The 17,629-nt window shown below is 48.8% G+C and overlaps 1 protein-coding gene across 1 annotated transcript; it reads right to left on the bottom strand.

Moving 5' to 3' along the window:
* Positions 1-2,369: 2,369 nt before the first annotated feature.
* GRM8 (glutamate metabotropic receptor 8) lies at positions 2,370-11,969 on the bottom strand. The gene is made up of 2 exons (XM_019646095.1): positions 11,700-11,969; positions 2,370-3,244 (listed from the first exon to the last, which is right to left on the bottom strand). The coding sequence occupies exon 2, from the start codon at positions 2,919-2,921 to the stop codon at positions 2,370-2,372; it is 552 nt and encodes a 183-aa protein (XP_019501640.1). The 5' UTR covers positions 2,922-3,244; positions 11,700-11,969.
* Positions 11,970-17,629: the final 5,660 nt, after the last annotated feature.

The raw sequence follows: 17,629 nt of genomic DNA, 5'->3' as shown, positions 1-17,629 counted from the left end.
TACTGATCTTAGTTATGACGTCCACCGTAACCAACACCCCCTCCAGGCTGAAAGTCCCCCACTCCTGGTGTTTTGGTCAAGGGTGGCAAGGGCAGCCCCTTTCTGTGCTGGTCACCGCCCCAGGAGTTGGCCTGCACTTTTGGACTCTGCCCAAAGAGTCAGTGGTGATTCTCCCACCTGGTTAGATAAGGCCCATCCAGGATGACCCAAGAGAATAAGGAGAGAACTGGCCAGTCAATGAGGAAAGAACAGAGTAAAAAGAAGCCAGGTCCGACTGCATAAAAACAAACCCTGCCCTTCAGGTGGCCGAAACAGGTTCCCAGGTTCCCTTTGACAGGCCAGGGAGGCCAAGGTCATGGCTAGGTCTGGGTGGAACCCTTCAGCTGCATTTTCTCATTGAATCCATCCAACAACCTAACGGAATGATAATGTCCCCATTTTACAGACAAGCTGATTCTGTGGCAAAATGAATGTAAACAAGCTTTGAGAATCTCAAATAAGCACTTGTCACTTCTACCCCACTCCTCAAATCCTTGCCTACTGTCGGCACCAGGCTACAGGAAGGAGACAGTGGGGTTGATGGGAACCAGAATTAATGTACAAGAGGAGGAGAAGAGAGGGGACGCACAAGAGCCTCATGAAGGTCTCCTCCTCTCTAAAAGTGGGTGTTGTTGGGCCACGGCTGCTGAGTTAAGATCAGAAAAGAGATGCTTTGGTGAAGGGGGGGGGGGGTCAAGTTGGAGGGGAGGGAAGGGAATTGGGAAAGTGGCTGGAGCCGGACAGCACCCCCAGCAGAAAATGCCACGCGGCTCAGAATGGAAAACTGCCGGGAGAAATCCTAGATCCTAGGATGTGGGGAAAACCTATAGAATCCTGGTTCCGCATCTCGCCTCCAGGCAAGAGGTCAGCCTGCATAAGAAAAATGATTAACAACTTTCCAGTTTCCCTTGAAAGTTCCCAGAGCTGGAGACTTAGAGCATTTGGCTGCCTGCTTTCATCTTGTGTTCTCCTCACTGCCATGAGGCTCTTCCTGATGTCCTGCTCCATGTCTCTGGAACTCCCTGAAGCCTGTTTGTGCCTCTTTGGAACTCCTTAGACACAGAGAGCTGCTTCTGCTCAGCAGCACCCTCATTCGAGAAAATTTCATCCATCTGACAACAGTCACTAAGCTGCCTCTTAGCACTCTCTCGTAAACTAAGGGAATTCATAGAGAAGCTGGAAAGCCACTTGCGGGGGGGGGGGGGGGGGGGGGGGGGTTGCGTTTACAGAGAGAATGCCAGCATTTGAAGTGAACCAGACTAGATGGTCCCCCAAGGTATCTTCCAAACCAGAAAGCCTGTGATTCGATTCCATGTATCTTTTTTGTGAAGTTTTCCATCACTTTGTTTTTGTCACTAGATCTGTCGCCTGTCCAACTTATCCATATTCTTTTAATATTTTTAGATCGAATATGCATTGGAACATTGTCTCATAATATAAAACAAAGCCTCATTAATTCAGAATAAGTTGGAAAAGTCATGTCCCATTGAGTAAGAAATCAGAGTGAAAAGTATTGCCAATTAAAAAAATTATGTCATTACAAAAGACGATGTAATGGATATTAATAAATAAAATGAGAAAGTTAATGAAAGATGGTGAGCGACGATAGCCATATTTGTGGCACTTTATACTTTCAAAGTGCTGTTACGTATATTATTGCATTTTGCCAACTGTATCCAATATGTAAATGTAGTCTACAGGTAATAGATCATCTGAGTAGAAATCTAAATCAAAAAGTCTTGAGTTATCCTACAAACTTGAACTTTTAACTCAATAAGAATTATATATAATTATTCCAAATCTGCATCACAGCGGTCTGAATTAATGAGCTTCTGCTCTATTGTAGTATAACCAACCTGACAATGTTATGGCCATCTCATATCCAGCGTGTCACACTCATCTACACATTAGTAATAAATACTGTTTCTTCACACAGAAACTTTTGTCATAACAGAGCATCCCACTTTAAAGAAGTTTCACCAACTAAATTATCTCATACCTCAAATACCATAGAGGTGTTTTATATGATAAATGTGCAAGGGGTTCATTATACTCTAAAAGTCCTTGCTGTGATTTAAAATGAGCCTCAGTAAAGAGGCTATTCTAGGATATTGAGCCCTCCACATGTCACAGAAATGACCACCTTTCTACATGTTCAGGGGGGAATAAAAAGTCACAATTAATCCAATGAATTGCAAATAATGGAACTAAATGAACCCATGTAGAAACCCAGACACAGAATCTTCTAGCTGAGGAACCTGGTAACTCTATGAGCCTCTCCACCATCTTCACTTTCTTCCTAACCCTACAATTGGAGTCAGAACAATTTATTATCCTTTCGCAATGGTCCAAAAGACGATGCCTTTACCTACCTTAAAAAGTCTTAAAATGTTAGCAACCATGATGGACACAGAGCTTGCTGCAGCACCTATGACTCCAGAAATCTTGTCAGGCTTGGTGAAAATGGGCGGGTCTCCATTGGCACACTTCACGTCGGAAGCGTCCTTCTCAATCAAGGCTTGCACGAACGTTAGCGACTGCTCCAGAGCATAGGTGTCCCTGGAGCACGTGTCAAGGATCCGGACACCCAGAGTGATATTGGAGAGGAGATCAGGGTCCTTATTAATCTGGTCAATTGCATAAAGCATGGCCTCCAGTCTGTGGATCCCCTTTTCCTTCTTCAGCTCCCCACAAGGCACCCCTCTCTCTCCCTTTGCGTGGACGGGGAAAAGACCCCCCAGAATGATGTCCCCGTCCACTCGTATGGAATGGGCATACTCCTGGCTGTGAGTTCTTTGCATCATTGTGAGGATCCAGTAGAACTTGGCGGTCAGGAGGAAGAAACAAGGGCAGGAAGCTGATCGCTTTCCCTCGCATACCATTTTCTCCACGGGTGGGGTTGCAATCCAAGACCCAAAGTTTATTCTTGCCACAGAAGAAGGAAGACCACCTGAGGCTGTACCTTCTGGAGGCTACCATCAGGGCCCATGTGGAAAAGGCTCTGTTGGGGTTCAGCAAGTTTTCTTGATTTGAATGTCACAGTGAATTTCCATCAGACCCTTAAGGTTCAATTTTATTTCAAGTTTTCTCAGTGGGGAAAACTTGCCTGGAATGGTGCAAAAGTTAGAATAACAGCTGAGGTTCTGATGTTGGGATGAGGTCAACAATTCACATCCTTGAAGTCAGCCCTGAAGCAGAATTATTCCTGGAGGCAGGAGGAAGGGAAAAAAGGGTTCAGGTCAATGGGTCTACATTTTTCGTATTTTTAAACCCTGTTTACACCAACTCTTTTTTTTTCTTTTTTTTTTCTTATTTTTTTGCTTAATTTCCTCTATTCAGCAAGAAGCTAATTCTTTTTGTCCCCCTATGATTCTGAACACCTGGCCGCACAGCATCTAAACAGAGAGATTGATGACATTTTGGGAGCAAGGAAAACAGAAAAGTATCAGAAACTAGGATGACTCTCCCAAGCCAGAAAGTATTTTTATTTAGCAGTTTATTTCAATAAATCAAATTTCTGTGAAGGTAAAGATCCTGTGATTGATGGAATTATTTCTATTCAAACCTGTTTGTACTTTTTAGAGCTCTCTGAATTTAGCATTTAAATTTTGTCCACAGGGGCATCCCAGTTTTGGGTACCCCCTCTCATAAGAGAGCTGAACTTTCACTTCAATAAAAATCTTTGCTTCTCTACCTCTCAAAACAGAAAAAAAAGAAAATAATAATAAAAAAATAAAATAAACTTGTCCACAAAATCATAATGAAAGGTTATTTTCTGTGATGTATTCAACAAGCCAGTCATCTGTTAATGACTTTTTTTGGTGCCTCAGATTTCCCAGTAGGAAAAAAAGTGATTATTCAATAACCAAAAAAAAAACAAACAAAAAAACAAGACATCCACCCAACGAGCGCAAAATGTCTAAGTTTCATAGCTTGTGAAAAGATTTTACAGAGAATGTCAGCTACTTCATATACATTATCTTATTGTTCTCTAACAAAACAAGGACTTGAAAATTAAACACACAGGGAGGGTTATATGTGAAGATATTCCTATTACCATTGTCAGAGTTTCCTGTTAAATTCGTCGGGGTGGAGGCAATGGGTGTGCTTACAGTTCTGAAGTAAACACTCCTTGACCCTACTATCACCAGGAGCGAATCAAAGCTGAAAATCAATTGAAGAGCTTCTTAATTTTGTCTGACTCAGTGGGGAAAACAGTTATTTCATCAAGGCTGGAAATAACCTAGAGCGAAAACGTCTACAAGCACATCTATAGAAAAAGTTTATTCTAGGACCTTCGCTCTTAAAGAACTCTATGAAGTTCTTTCAAAGGGCTTTTGAGGAGCTTTAACTGAAACCAAGAACTGACTTAACATAAGGGAATCTTATATTTGAAACACACACATAATTAAGAGAAACAACACATCAACTTATTTTGGCAGGAAGGTTAATCTAATGCTCATTTCTAATATATATACTATGAATTTGAAACCTGAAATTTAGACAATTTTCTTCTGCCCTAGCCAACCAACATCTGCTTTTATTTTCCATTCACTTGTGCAGTTTCCAGTTCATGAAATTTTCATCCCGCCCTCCCTGTCCCAAAGGGAAGGATGGTGCCTCCCTAGAGGACAACTGAACATATGTTCAAGAGCCTTCAGAGGAAGCTGCACGTTTTTCACTTTCAGATTACAACAGGGGGCTCGCCGTAGCTCATTGCCCTGAATTCCAAACATTCACCTGAAGGACACTCAGAGACGCAGCCAATGGCCCCCTCTGCTCAGATAATTCCATTCCACCAGTGACAAGCAGTCCCTGCACATGCTAAGCCCTGAGCACCTCTCTTCTGCCCCAAGATACTTAGTCCTCTCCTGACTTTTCTCACCATGTGACTGATATTCCCTCACACTCAATTCTCCTGGCAGCTGCTTCTCCTTCAGAAAAACAAATATTTCACTCAACAACAGCCTACCCTCAGACATTCCGCAAAAGGAAACGTTTAGAAAGTCAACTTGACTTTCTGGATGAAACCATCTAAGTGACGGACCATAAATTACACCGACCACCCACTAAGGAGAGTAGGATTGTGTTTTACAGTTTCCCCAGGAAGACCAGTTATAAGACAGTGAAACTGCATTAACTCTGACCACTAATTCAGAACTTCAATCCAGGTCCACACGGCTAGGCTGACCCTTCGCATAACCGTCCTGACAGAGCACAAAATAAACAGATACGTGGAGGAGGAATGTGTATGGCAGAAGCAAGGGGACCTGTTGTTCTCCAAAGACCAGCCTTTCTTCACTTCACGGAGTCACCTCCCAAGTATTTAAAACACTTCAGAGAACCAACAGTTTTCAATTATAGAACATAAAGATGGCCCATCCATTAATAGCATATCATCCTTACCTACTTGCTGTACGGTCCTAGAAGTAATAAAATGGAGGTTCTTTGCAAAGTATTCACATTTGCAATCATTTTTAGTCTCTTTCACATCTCAAAGGTCTGTTTAGAGCTTTACGCTAAGGAAAGGTTGGGCGCTAAATAACAGTGAGACAGGAATTAGCTGTGTTTAGTGGAAGGGTGCCCTTAAATAAAAAACGAGAGGTTCGTTTTGGTTATTATTTCTTAGGCAGCTCACTTGAATTTTTGCTTAAATACCCTCCTCCTTTGCAACATAGAACCAGTGGCTCATCACCTCTCTAAAGCGTGCTTTTCTTGCCTGTGACGGGGTGACAGAACCTGCCACACAGCACACACAGATGGCACAGTGCCTGGCACAGGTTAAGAGCTCAGTAAACAGGAGTTACCATTGCTGATCTAGTCTGCAGCTCATTTTCCACTAAAGCAACTTTCTCCATCCTTGCCCAGTTAGTGAGGTTGTCACTGAACTCTGTCACTTTAAAATTAAAATCAGAGCTACTTATAAAAATAATGGAATATTGAGGTTATTTCAACATCTGGTACACTGTCATAAAAATCACAGATTTGACAACAGGAAGATTGTTTCTCTTTTAAATTCTAAGGAAAATATATTTGAAAGTGTGTAGAAAACTATATAAACTCGAATTCATTGTATAATCCTACGTTGTTTCACCTAGCTCTCACGCAATTCTTAGGAGCTTTCATCTAAACTCATCCTAGTTGGAGTTGATGAGTTTTAAAGAAACAAGAACCTTTTGGGGGCTAGAGAACCCAGTAGCTCGCTTTCCCTTTTGTGCTTGATTTGAAATAAAACAGTTTTTCTCTCAAACTGAACTTCCTCTGGGATTTGGTACAAACCTCATCTGTGCTGAGGGACTTCTTCAAGAAGGTGAGGGGTCTGCGCACCTGAAATCGACCTCTGAGGGGAGCAGCTGCCTGGCACTGTTTCTGCGCCCACAGGAGGGACTTCTCCACCTTGGAGGAGGCTTAACTATTAGCCTAAGCCCTGGGGAGCCCTTCCTGTTTACTCCCTCCCAGCCTATTCTATGTAAATGACACATCATTTCTCATTAGCACTTAACAGTCTTGCTGGCCTGGGTCTGCTGGGGAGCAGACACTTCCACATACACGTTGGAACTTGAGTCTGTGGCTCCCCGACTGTGCTTTTAAGACATGATATGGTAAAATCCTTACAGAAGAATACCATTATTCAAAAACTGTCATATTTTTTTTTCCTGTAGAAAGGCCAAACAGCATCCCTATGCTGGATTCCATTCAGCTCTTTAACACAAAGGTTAAGCTGAATATTGTCATCAACTCACAAAATTGCAAATCCAGCAGTTTTCCCTTAAAACTGCCCACACGTGCCGCACGCTCGTTTGGGTTGTTTCAGAAAATGCATCAGATTCGTCTATTATCTCCTATTTGGAAACATGTGCACCTGGCCCTGGACTCTTGGTGGGAGCAGGGTGAGGGTAGGTCAGACAGAGCCCGCCCCTGGCAGCGGAGGCCTGGAATGGGATCCTTGCCTGACAGCCACTGGTTGGCGACACTAAACATGTCACATTACCTCTGTGTGCTCCCATTTGCTCATCTGAGAAACGAAATGGGCCGTGTGAGGCCTAAGGTATCTTCTGGCTTCCCGTTCTGAGATTCTATTATTTAATAATAAGGGAATTTGAGATTATGCTCAAACACTAGAGCAAAGCTTTGCCAAATGAACACAATAACTGATGTTGTTTGTAAGCTGAGCGACTTTTTCCCATCAGTGAGAGAAGGTTAGGACAGCTCTTCTGTACAAGCAAGTCCCATATTAAGAAAACCTGATACATGAAAAGTTCAACTTACTAAACAGATAAATTACAAAGTGATGATGTGCATCACAAAAGAATTCACTACAGATTTCCTTTAAATAGCTAACTCCCCTGTGCATTTAAAATGCAATCTGATTTAGCGGAATTCAATTTGCCCGATTTTTTTTTCAATAACACAGCTATTGCATAAAAAGATCATATTTAAAGTAATCAGAAGACACTTTTATAGTACGCATCATATAAGAAGAGAGACAGGGGGTAAATCCCACATTTATTGAATGCCTACAGTCTACCAAGAACCTCACACATATTATCTCATTTCCTTCACAAAATACACCTATGTGGTGGTATCATCGCCCCTATTTGAGGTACAAGAAACCGAAAAACAGAACGTTTATATGAATGTGTCTAAAATCTTGAGCCAGAATTCAAATGTGGAACTGCTGCTGTTGGGTCGTCGGGAAAGTCATGACGCATTTTTGCATTGAAAAGCAGAAAAATACGCCATGACTTTCCCGACAAGCCAATACTACGTTCTTTCCCTTACTCCACATCCCTTGGGTGCAGGACACCATGATGGATATCAAGCTAACCCTGATTAGATCATAGGGACTGTGAGGGTGGCCGCCTGTGGTCCGAGAAGTCCCTGATTCTAATCTCACTTCCCCCAGCATTCACCATATGACATCAGGCAAGTCACCTAACCCAGGATCAGTTTTTTTGTTTCTAAACTGAGGAATGATTCCTGGCCACCTCCCCAGGTTGTGAAATGAAATGATATAATGTACGCAAAGGCACGTTATAAATTGCCAGTATGATAAGAACGTACAGGGATATTATTAGTTTAATAATCAGTCCTAGAACTCAAATATTTTGCTGGAGTACTGTGCTTAGAAGACCTGAAAAAAACCACTTTCCCATCACACTCAGGGCTGATCAGATCTTAGTAATTCATGTGTCCCAGAAATCGAAGGAAATAGAAGGAAAGCTGGAAAGGAGGACACATGAGGAAAAGTCCATGGAAGCGGAATATCTGACCTGGGTGACTGAAGATCACGGACACTTGGACCATCCAAAGGGCTATTCTGAAGCAAGTGGTGGCCAGATATTCTTCTGCAGTGAGAAGAGGACAATCGGAAACCTTCCTAAGTTGTATGCAGGATATAATGCAGAGCTTCTACCACTCGGGGTCATTACCACTGGAAAAGTTAGCCAACAAACAGCCAGCAGATTCTATCTTTAGGCATAACCTCATCTGGAAAAGTATGAAACTGCAACACCGGTGCTCAATAATCTCCATGTACCCTTCTTGGGCCTGTCCTACGTCTTCCCTCTTCTGCCCACCTGCTCCCTCCTCCCCCAGACCTGGCTGTCCTCCCTGCCTCAGTGCTGATGTGTCCTACAGGTCACAATCTTAAGACCTGGTTCCCTCATTACATTAGCCCTCCCCAAGGAGTGAGTAGATTCATTAACAGGTATCAGAACCTGAAGATGCATTACTGTCATCCCCCAGCTGGAACATCTGCATTTATAAGATAATTTCCAGGAGAGCCATAATTCCTTTACCAAAGAAATGTCTCTAATAATGGGAAAGACTGGCAATGTAACAAGCAAAGCTGGGAATTATCAGGAGCCTCTCAGCAGTGCCCCTGAATCACTCCAACAGTGACAGCCCTTCAGGAGGCAGGTCCTGGCATCAGAGTGCATCACGTTCAAGGGCCATAGTCAGTCAGGGAGTTCGTCACCACTTGTCAAAGCACCAAGTAGATATGAAAATCAAAGAAAACACCTCTCTGAGCGAAGGAAGGAAGGAAGGAAGGAAGGAAGGAAGGAAGGAAGGAAGGAAGGAAGGAAGGAAGGAAGGGAGGAAGGAAGGAAGGAAGGGAGGGAGGAAGAAAGGGAGGAAGGGGAAGGGAGGGATCTAAATTCCTAGCAGACAGAAAACCCGTTGTTAGGATGGAACCAATATGACCCAGGGGCTCTCTGTTCACATCCTCTCCTGGAACAACATGGAGTGACTAGTTTCTCCTGAGCAAAGTGCATGTGTGAATCTGGTGATGTCCAATCCGGCTGGACAAGAAAACAGTTTCCTGAACCTTGGAAAGCCAGCCTATTCAACAGGCATGGAGATGGTCCAGGTCTAAGCTGAGTCCAGTTAAGAGATAAATTCAGGCAGCACCTTCTTTTTAAGACACCGGAACAGAGCAACTCCACTCCCCAGACTAAAGCAAGGTGCTCTTCATGTTGGGCATTGGAACTACAGGAGGAAGACAGTAGGAAAGGCATGTGGGGAAAAAAGCATCATTGCTACCAGAAGCCTATGTGTACAGTGTTCTGTGCCTCATGCCCTGAAGACAATGGAACATTCCTACACAGAGATTGGCACTGGATTGTCAACATGAATGTCAGCTGGTTGCTTGCTGCATAAATACCAATTAAACAAGCCCTGTAGCAGCTCCAACCTGCCCAGCCAACTTCCAAAGGAGCTCATCTCTGCAGACCTCTAACTTTCTCCTGAGCTCATTGAAGCTCAACTCTTCCTTTTATCTATTCCTTTTGGATTTAGATGTTTTTGGAATTAGTCAAGTAGCCATAATTTGCAAAGGGAGCCTGGTCAGGCAAAACTAGCTAACACAAATCAAATCGAACAAATCAAGCCCAAATAACACAAAAGAACTGTGTTCTCAGCATCTTTTTCTTTATTCTGGGTAAATCCTGTCCTGGAGAGCTTCCCCTCAGCTCTTTCTCCCTGAGTCCCAGATTGTAAAGCAAGAATTCTCTGTCTTTATCTCATGTATGATACAACCTGTAGTTGACTCTGAAATGGGAAAACTGCATTTAAAAATCTGACTTCATTTTCCCTGATGAATGTGGCTTTTTCTCTTCACAATGATCAAACCACACACTTTCAAAAACCAGGCAATGAGTTTCAGCCGATTCTGTCTCCTACAGAGATCTTTCAAGGCTGTATTCACAAGCCAGTGCCTAAGGTAAGCTAAAGTGGTTTCTGTAGCCATTTGCAATTATTGACAAACAATTTCATAACGGAAAATAGAAATTACAGTCAAGTGTTTATCCAAGATCTACCTGCTGGTGGCTCTTTTTCTCTTTTTATTTTTTCTTTCAAGCAAAATACATGCTATCATGGGAATGCATTTGTCCCGTTTATGTTTTTTTTGTGTGTGTGTTTTTGTATCTCCACTACCAACCCTGATTTCCAGTTCTGTCCTTCGGCAGGATTTGTATTCAATCGGGGTAAGTGGTGGAGACAGTAGTATATTCTTGAGTGTTCGCGAGACTCCCATGCCGTCAAGTCTGTGGGAAAGGATCGCCCCAAATGGCAAACGCGGCATCATGCCCTCCCAGGGCGACTTGCTTCTCGCTTCGGGGACTGCGAGGTTTGGTTTTCTGCAGCTGGTGGACAGGTCTATTTTCACCCCCGCCGTCCCGGGCGCCCAGACACCTCTGACCTCAGGCTCTGCAGTTTGGGCCCCGGGGAAAACAATTTTCCAAGGAAGCGTGAGGGTGCCGTCTTGCGCAATTGAGTGACTCTCGCGTCCCTCTGCATTTCATATGCACTAAGGGAGCGCGTGAGACAGACGGGTTTTATGCGTGTGTGCGTGTGTGTGTGTGTGTGTGTGTGTGTGTGTGTGTGTGTGTGATTCCATTATATTTTCGCCAACTATACGAAACTCAAGGGATCTCCGAGCTATTTGGCAGAGCAGATGGGCTGGCTCCCTGCGCGGCTCAGCGGGTTCTCTACCTCTACCTCTCTCTCAGCCCGCAGCCACTCACCCCGCCTCCGCTCCCCTCTTCCCAGCCGCATCTTCCTTTTTCTTCTGGGTTCCTTCAGCTGTTGAACCCGGGCTCCAATAGAGCCCGGGGCCCTGGGAGAAGTACCTGGTGGCTGTCGCCTCTCCCGCGCCGCAGGGGTCTGCCCGCGCCGCCCCAGGCACGCGCGAGGATCCAGCCTCCGCCCCGCCGCACCTGGCCGCCCCAAGCGCCCACACCCCGCGCGGATCCGCGCGCAACTGGGGCCAGACTGGCCGCAGGTGCTTGGGAGGAGCTGCCCGACGCATTTGCCTTTGCTTCTTAAACTCCAGATACTCGAGACCATTCCGCCTCCCCACCCCCGCCCCCAACAGGACGCGGAACTCCAGTGTTTTCCCAAAAGCCACAAAAGGGGGGCGCGGAAATTCCAGCCTAGCCGCGCCAACTCGGAGAACGCAAACTCCAGGCAGGCGTGCGGGGATGCGGGGTCTCGAGAACTCCCACGCCGCCCGGCTTCTCCCGCGACCCCCATCTTCCCAGCTGCTGGTTTCACATGCATCGCCCAGTCCCACGCTCAGGAAGACCGGGGTTACCCCAACGCATGTCCAACTTCGGAAATCCCTCCCGATAGTTAGATTCGCAGCACGGAGGTACCTCGTCATCCCGGCGGGCAAGTCCAGATTCCGCCAGGGCAGGTCCGGGAGGTCACCCAGGGCAGGCCAGCCGAGGGAGGGCGCCTGGAAATCCGCCGCCGCGCGCCCGCAGAGCAACCCGGGCGCCAGCCCCCTTCCCTCGCCCTTCAGGCTCCCGTTCTCCAGCTAAACTTTTGGGGGATCACATCTCCGAGCCTTGGGAGTCCCGAGCTAAGCCTCCCTCTTTTCTGAACCTCTTCGCTGGAATGTAATCATGGGAAGACAAGAGGGTGGCTGCCTGGTTCTTTGCCACGTAAAATCAACAGACACCCAATCAAGCTCCAATGCCCGGCCAGCCCCTCGCCCCCTGGTGCCCGCTCTCCCTCGCCCCCCATTCCCTTCCCCTCCGCCCGCCCGTTCTCTCCCAGACTCCGGGGGTGCAAGGCCATGGACGGTGCCCAGGAAAAGCAAATCACTAAAGTGATTCTGGGAAGCAGCGGTGCACCTGGTTGGCTGTACACTGAGCGGGCGGTTTGGGAGAACACGGAACGCGGAATTCAAGACGGGGCTGGGGGAGGTGGTGGGGGTGGGGGGGGTCTCCTTTTTCCTCCACCACGGCGTTTGGGGGGAGTTTGGGGTGGGGGCTTTTTCCTGTGGTTCGGCACTTGCTCTCCTCTCGTCCGGGTTCTGCGCTCGGCGAGTCTTACCCTGCTCCCCGCAGAGGGCGCGGTGAGGAAGCCGGCGGGGAGACCGCAGCTCCATGTCAGCGCCGCCGCCGCCGCCGCCGCGTGAGGCGAGCGTCGCAGCCGCACTTGTGGCTGGTCTTGGGGCTGAGGGGGCTGAGCTGGCCCTGCCGGCGCCAAGTCTCTTCCATGTGAATAACAAATACTCCCACCGGCGGCCGCGATTGGTCTGCGCCCGGCGCCTCCCGATCCTCCGCCCGCGGCCATTCACCCGGCGCAGCGCGGGGGAGCCGCTGCCGGGATCGCGCCCGGAGTCGCCAATCGCTTCGCGCCAACCAGTCACCTCTCGAAGCGGGAGGAGGGAACCCTGTGGGGCGGGAGCTCCTAGATGTCGGCGTCCCCGAGCTGCCCCGGCGCGCGCACGGAGAGGGGCGCTCGGCCGGCGGGTTCCCCTCCGCGCTCCGTCACCGCAGCCCTCATCCTCGCGGGGACCAGAAATGTCAACAGTTCTGATTTTTTAAAATCACCCCCCAGCGCCCGCCCCCGACAGAAAAGGGAGGACCCAAAGGCGGCGGGGAGAGGGGGAGAGGGGCGGGGAGGGGTGGATAGAAGGAGGAAGATGGCTGGGCGGGAGCTGAGCGGCTCTGTCTGCCTGACCAGCGCAGGACCCACGCGGGAAGGCGCCGCGCGACGGCCACCCACCCGGGGCACGTCGTCGGGCTCCGCAAGCCCGGGCTGCTAGTTCAAGAGCACAGCTCCGAAAGGGGTCCCTGTGAAGAACACTTGGTGGATGGCAAGTGTCCCGCCACACGCTGTCCTTTCGGGGTGCTCACAGTAGAACCCGCCGGCCGCGCGGTTCCCCTGCAAAGTTTGCCTCCGGCCGCGCGGCTGGCTGTTCGGCCATGTGTCCGGCCCCGCAGCTTGGTCAATGGTCTCCCGCACCCTCGCCCGGGATGATCTCGGGGTGGGGGTCGGGGGGTGGAGGGGCGCCTTCCACCGAGCCGCCGGAGTGCGAGGTGGACACGAGACGGTCCCGCTGCAGGCACAGCACGGAACGGGGCGCGGGCGGTCAAAGGGACCGTCGTTTTACTGAGCTGATTCAAGGAGCCGCGGACACCCGCAGGAACTCCCGGTGACCCGCGCCGCGCGGCGGCTGGGTGTCTGCGGGAAACCTCGGGATTCCCTTCGCCCGGAGCTCATGGAAACTCGCCGGGCTGAAGTGCACAGTCCCGCGGCCCGCCCCACGAGTTACAGCCCAGGCGCCCCGCACCTGCGGCGGCGAGAGCCGGAGCGAGCGCCCTGGTCGCCCCGCCGTGCTGGGCGCAGCGGCGGCCCGGCCTTGTGTTGGTGAGAAAGTTCCATCTAGAGGCGGCCGCGCGCAACTGCAGCCGGTCCCGGGTGAGCCCAGGTGGGGTGGGAGCGCTGGGGGACAGGGACAGCCGGCAGGACACAGAGAGGATGGAGAAGGGAGGATAGACCCCACGCAGGACAGGTCCTCGTCCCCCATTCGGCATCTCTGCAATGAACTTCCACTGCCTAAGCAGCATGATGGGTATCTCGCATTATCCTGTATATCGCTTCTCCTGTTCGGGCTTCTTTAATTCTCACACCAGCTCTGTGAGATGGTCAAAATTATTAACTTCACTACAGATGAAGAAGGAAAGAGACTTAGAGACACAGCTGGAAAGTGCTAGAGCCAAAACTCAGAGCTGCCCAACTTCCTCACCCCACACACACTCCCCCCCCCTCCCCCGGCGGTTGCTTTTCCCAAGGCTGGCATTACTGTGTGAAGTTTCCATTGAGGAAACAGCTGTCTCTTTCCTGGCTTCGTAAAGCCATCCTCATCCTTTGTCACTTAGAGAAAGTTACATGTTTCCAGCCCAGGAGACCTCTTCCTTTGTCTTTCCCTTCTCTTTCACATAAGGGGCTATAGAATCATTGTTTTATGGCCACAACAACCCGGAGGGAAGAAGGGGGGTCTGGAGAGTTAAAATGGGGCGCCCTGTCCTCAAGTCACTCTATAAGGAAACTCAATTCACTGTGAATGTGCAGCACAGCCTTGAAAGGGGTGACCAGTGGGCAGTGCAGCCTGGATCAGGGAAGGTGCAGAGAGAAGAACCCCTAACTGGCACAGAGATGGGGCTCTGGTGGAAGGCTCGTTGGTCACATGTCTGCACATGAAGTTTGGGGACTTTCTTACCAACTGGAAGGGCTCTCTCCTTCTCCCCAGGAGTGTAAGGTAAGCACAGCAGCCTGGCTTCTATAGCAGACAGCTCACCCCACCCCAGCCCAAACTGCAGACTGGTGATGCCTGTCTCATAACAGATATCACAGGTAACACCGTGTATGAATAAGTCCCTCTCTAAACCCTTTACTATGTGCGCATTAATATATTGGGGGCATGAAGGATAGAGCAGGCATAGCAGGCCTGAAAATACCCGAAGCCCACTGAGCTTCTGACCACACCACAATCTACAGGGTCTCCTAGAGACCAGCTGTGGGCCAGTAGAGTTGTTGCCCCAGGGCGAGCTAGGAGGGCAGCACCCTGAAACTCTGGTGAGCCCATTTCAGTAACAAGGACAGCACTGCGGGTTGTGGTTTGGGAGGACTGACAAGGTTATGCGAGCTGCTCAGGGCGGAAATGCCTAATGAGCCTGCTTTGCTTCTTTCCCTGTGGATCATCACCTGCAGAGAACTGGTGTCCTACAGGCATATTGCTACCTTTTTTGGTACAGAACCTCTGAGAAGTGAGTAAAATCCATGTCTCTTAAGGAAAGGACCATCTGATGTTTGGTTTTGCATCATCTTTAACTCCTGAAACTCAGAAAGGGGCCTTGCCCCACTCCTCCATGGAATCTGGTCAATAGAGAACAGACCCATTCTATATATTCTGGGGCGTTTCTAAGAACTTGATCTGGTGGCCCCTGAGCATGCGACATAAGCTTATACATAGGTGACAATCCATGCAGAATGAAAGGAACATCGGGGCACAGGAAGAGAGATGGTCTCCACAACTCATTGGTCCCCGTCAGTAACACTCCCATGAAAAAGGCACCCAGCTGTTCAACCCCCATCCATCAAGCTCACATCCCATGGCTGCTGGCGTTCTGCCTGTCAGAGAAGAGGGTCTGAAGCCCGGGTCCAGAGAGCAGGTGATTCCAGTCATCACCTGGCCTTACCTTGGGCTACCACACCACAATATTAAAGGTGTCTTCAAAGAGTGTCTGCCCTCATCATTCATACCCCACCCCCCAAATATTTAAGCAAACCAAAAATCTATTTCCTGGTGGCTAAGCCTCCCAGAACATTTGCCTAGAACCTTCTCATATTCAGTTGATTTGAGATGTGAGAAAGCGGCCATGTGTTAGAAAACACAGAAAACAATGCCATATGTTTAGGGTCCATTTAACTCAAGCTGTTATGTGTATTCCACGCACGGAAACTTATGCCACAGTACCTGCTTTGGGGTAATCGTTCAGACTCGGAACCTTCGCGGGCTACTCACCCAGGAGGAGTATTGACAGCACGAAGCTCCCACACGGAGCAAAGCTGACAGGGCAAAGTGGGAATAGGATTTGTGTCTTTTCGAAACTAAGACCATATTTTTCTTGCTAGACTATCTGTGAGTGGTGGTAAGCACACCGTGTGGGTTTTGCTCAGTTTATTAAAGCGCTGGCTACTGGAAGCAGATCAGGCACGTGAGACTGACAGACAGGGCCAATGAGGTTCCTGGCAGCACTGTGCTGTTCACCTCCGAGCAGGAGTCAATGGAAGGGTTTTCCCAAGAGGGTGCAGAGTATACGTGCATCCCTATGGGCTTTGTTCGGGTTCCCCCAGAAGCACAACCTGAGGCAAGAATTCAAGGGCAGGCAGTTTATCTCAGAGGTGAAGGAAGCCCCACTAGTTGGGTGGGTAAGTGAGCCAATAAAGGGTACATTCTCAGGCTTGCTGCTGCTGTGGGCAACAGGAGCTTAATCCCATTGGAGAACCCCGGAAGCCAGGGTAGAACACACAGCCCATGCTGCCTCAGCCTACGTGAGAGGAAGCCGAGGTGTCTACGCACCCACTGCTGTCAGGTGTTGGTAGGACCTGCTCCCAGGTGGCTAATTTTCCGGCAGTTCCAGCCTACGTGCCCATCCACGTGCCCGTTCTTAGCAACATTTATGCACCCAGAGGCACAGCGTCCTGTTCACGTCCTTCCCAAACTCAATCCCCCCGACCTCTGGCATAAGTTGGCCCAAGAGAAGGGAAAGACAACGCAGCTCCCCTATATAATTGTGGGTTTGCCTCTTCCCTGAAGAGCCACTCGCTGGGACTGAGACATCTCCAGGCCAAGGGGAGTGACAGGAGAGTTGCTTTTCACTTTTTCTTATATGACCTCTTTCAAGTATCAAAACAATATTCTTTTGAACTACCTGGAACATGGATATTGTGTTTCCTAGCACAGCAACACACTTATTATTTCTTCTCTACCATCCTCCTCAGACCAGCACATTCCTCTTTTCCTCAAAAGTCTTCCCAGGGCCGGCCGAGTGGCGCGATGGTTAAGAACTCGCTTGGGATGCCAGAGGGCCCCGGTTCGGATCCCACATATGAGGGCCAGTGACACTGCCCTCTACAGCTAAGATGCTGAACAGCAGCTCAACCTGGAGCTGGGCTGCCGTGAGTCAGCGGCGATGGCGTAGGCTGCAGCCCCTGCTGCAGTGGGTTGCCATGAGCTACCGTGTGTAGCCAGCAGCCAGCGTGAGCGGCCAGCAGCCGCCGTGAGCGGGCGTCCAGAAGCCGGCAACTGATCTGCCTCTCCAGGGAAGAGCGCAATGATGGTGCCAACTTGGGCCAGTGAAGCAACGTCCTCCACAACTAGACTGAAGAACAAAATGACAGCAACTTGTCTGTTCCCCTTCCCCCCCAATTCCCCAGCACTGTTCCCATTCCCCCAATTCCCCAATAAAAATCTTTTAAAAAAAAAAAGTCTTCCCAAACTTCTAGGGCACCCTACTATGACCTACATAGTTCAGCCATTGATTGTTTCCATTCTTACATGTTCTCCCTTATCACACATCTGTCAGGCTGGACTGGACTCTCTTATGGTGTAGCAGCAGTGCCTTCATTGTGGGTCCCTTAGTGACATACACCAAGTAATCATGAGTTACTTGACTATTGACCTTTGAAAGAATCAAATAGCCACACCACCATGACTATTGCTGTTGTCCAGAAAAAATTTGTATTACATTTCATATGGGTTTAAATTCATAACAAAAACTTCGTG

The sequence above is a fragment of the Hipposideros armiger genome, unplaced genomic scaffold (genome assembly GCF_001890085.2).
Source record: "Hipposideros armiger isolate ML-2016 unplaced genomic scaffold, ASM189008v1 scaffold_97, whole genome shotgun sequence".
In the NCBI taxonomy this organism is placed as follows: Eukaryota; Metazoa; Chordata; class Mammalia; order Chiroptera; family Hipposideridae; genus Hipposideros; species Hipposideros armiger.
Note: the sequence above shows the minus strand (reverse complement) of the source record. Positions and strands in the feature narration are given on the sequence as shown.

Excerpts from the sequence above, each read along its gene's own strand:
- GRM8 (XM_019646095.1), bottom strand. The coding sequence starts at position 2,921 with ATGGTATGCGAGGGAAAGCGATCAGCTTCCTGCCCTTGTTTCTTCCTC.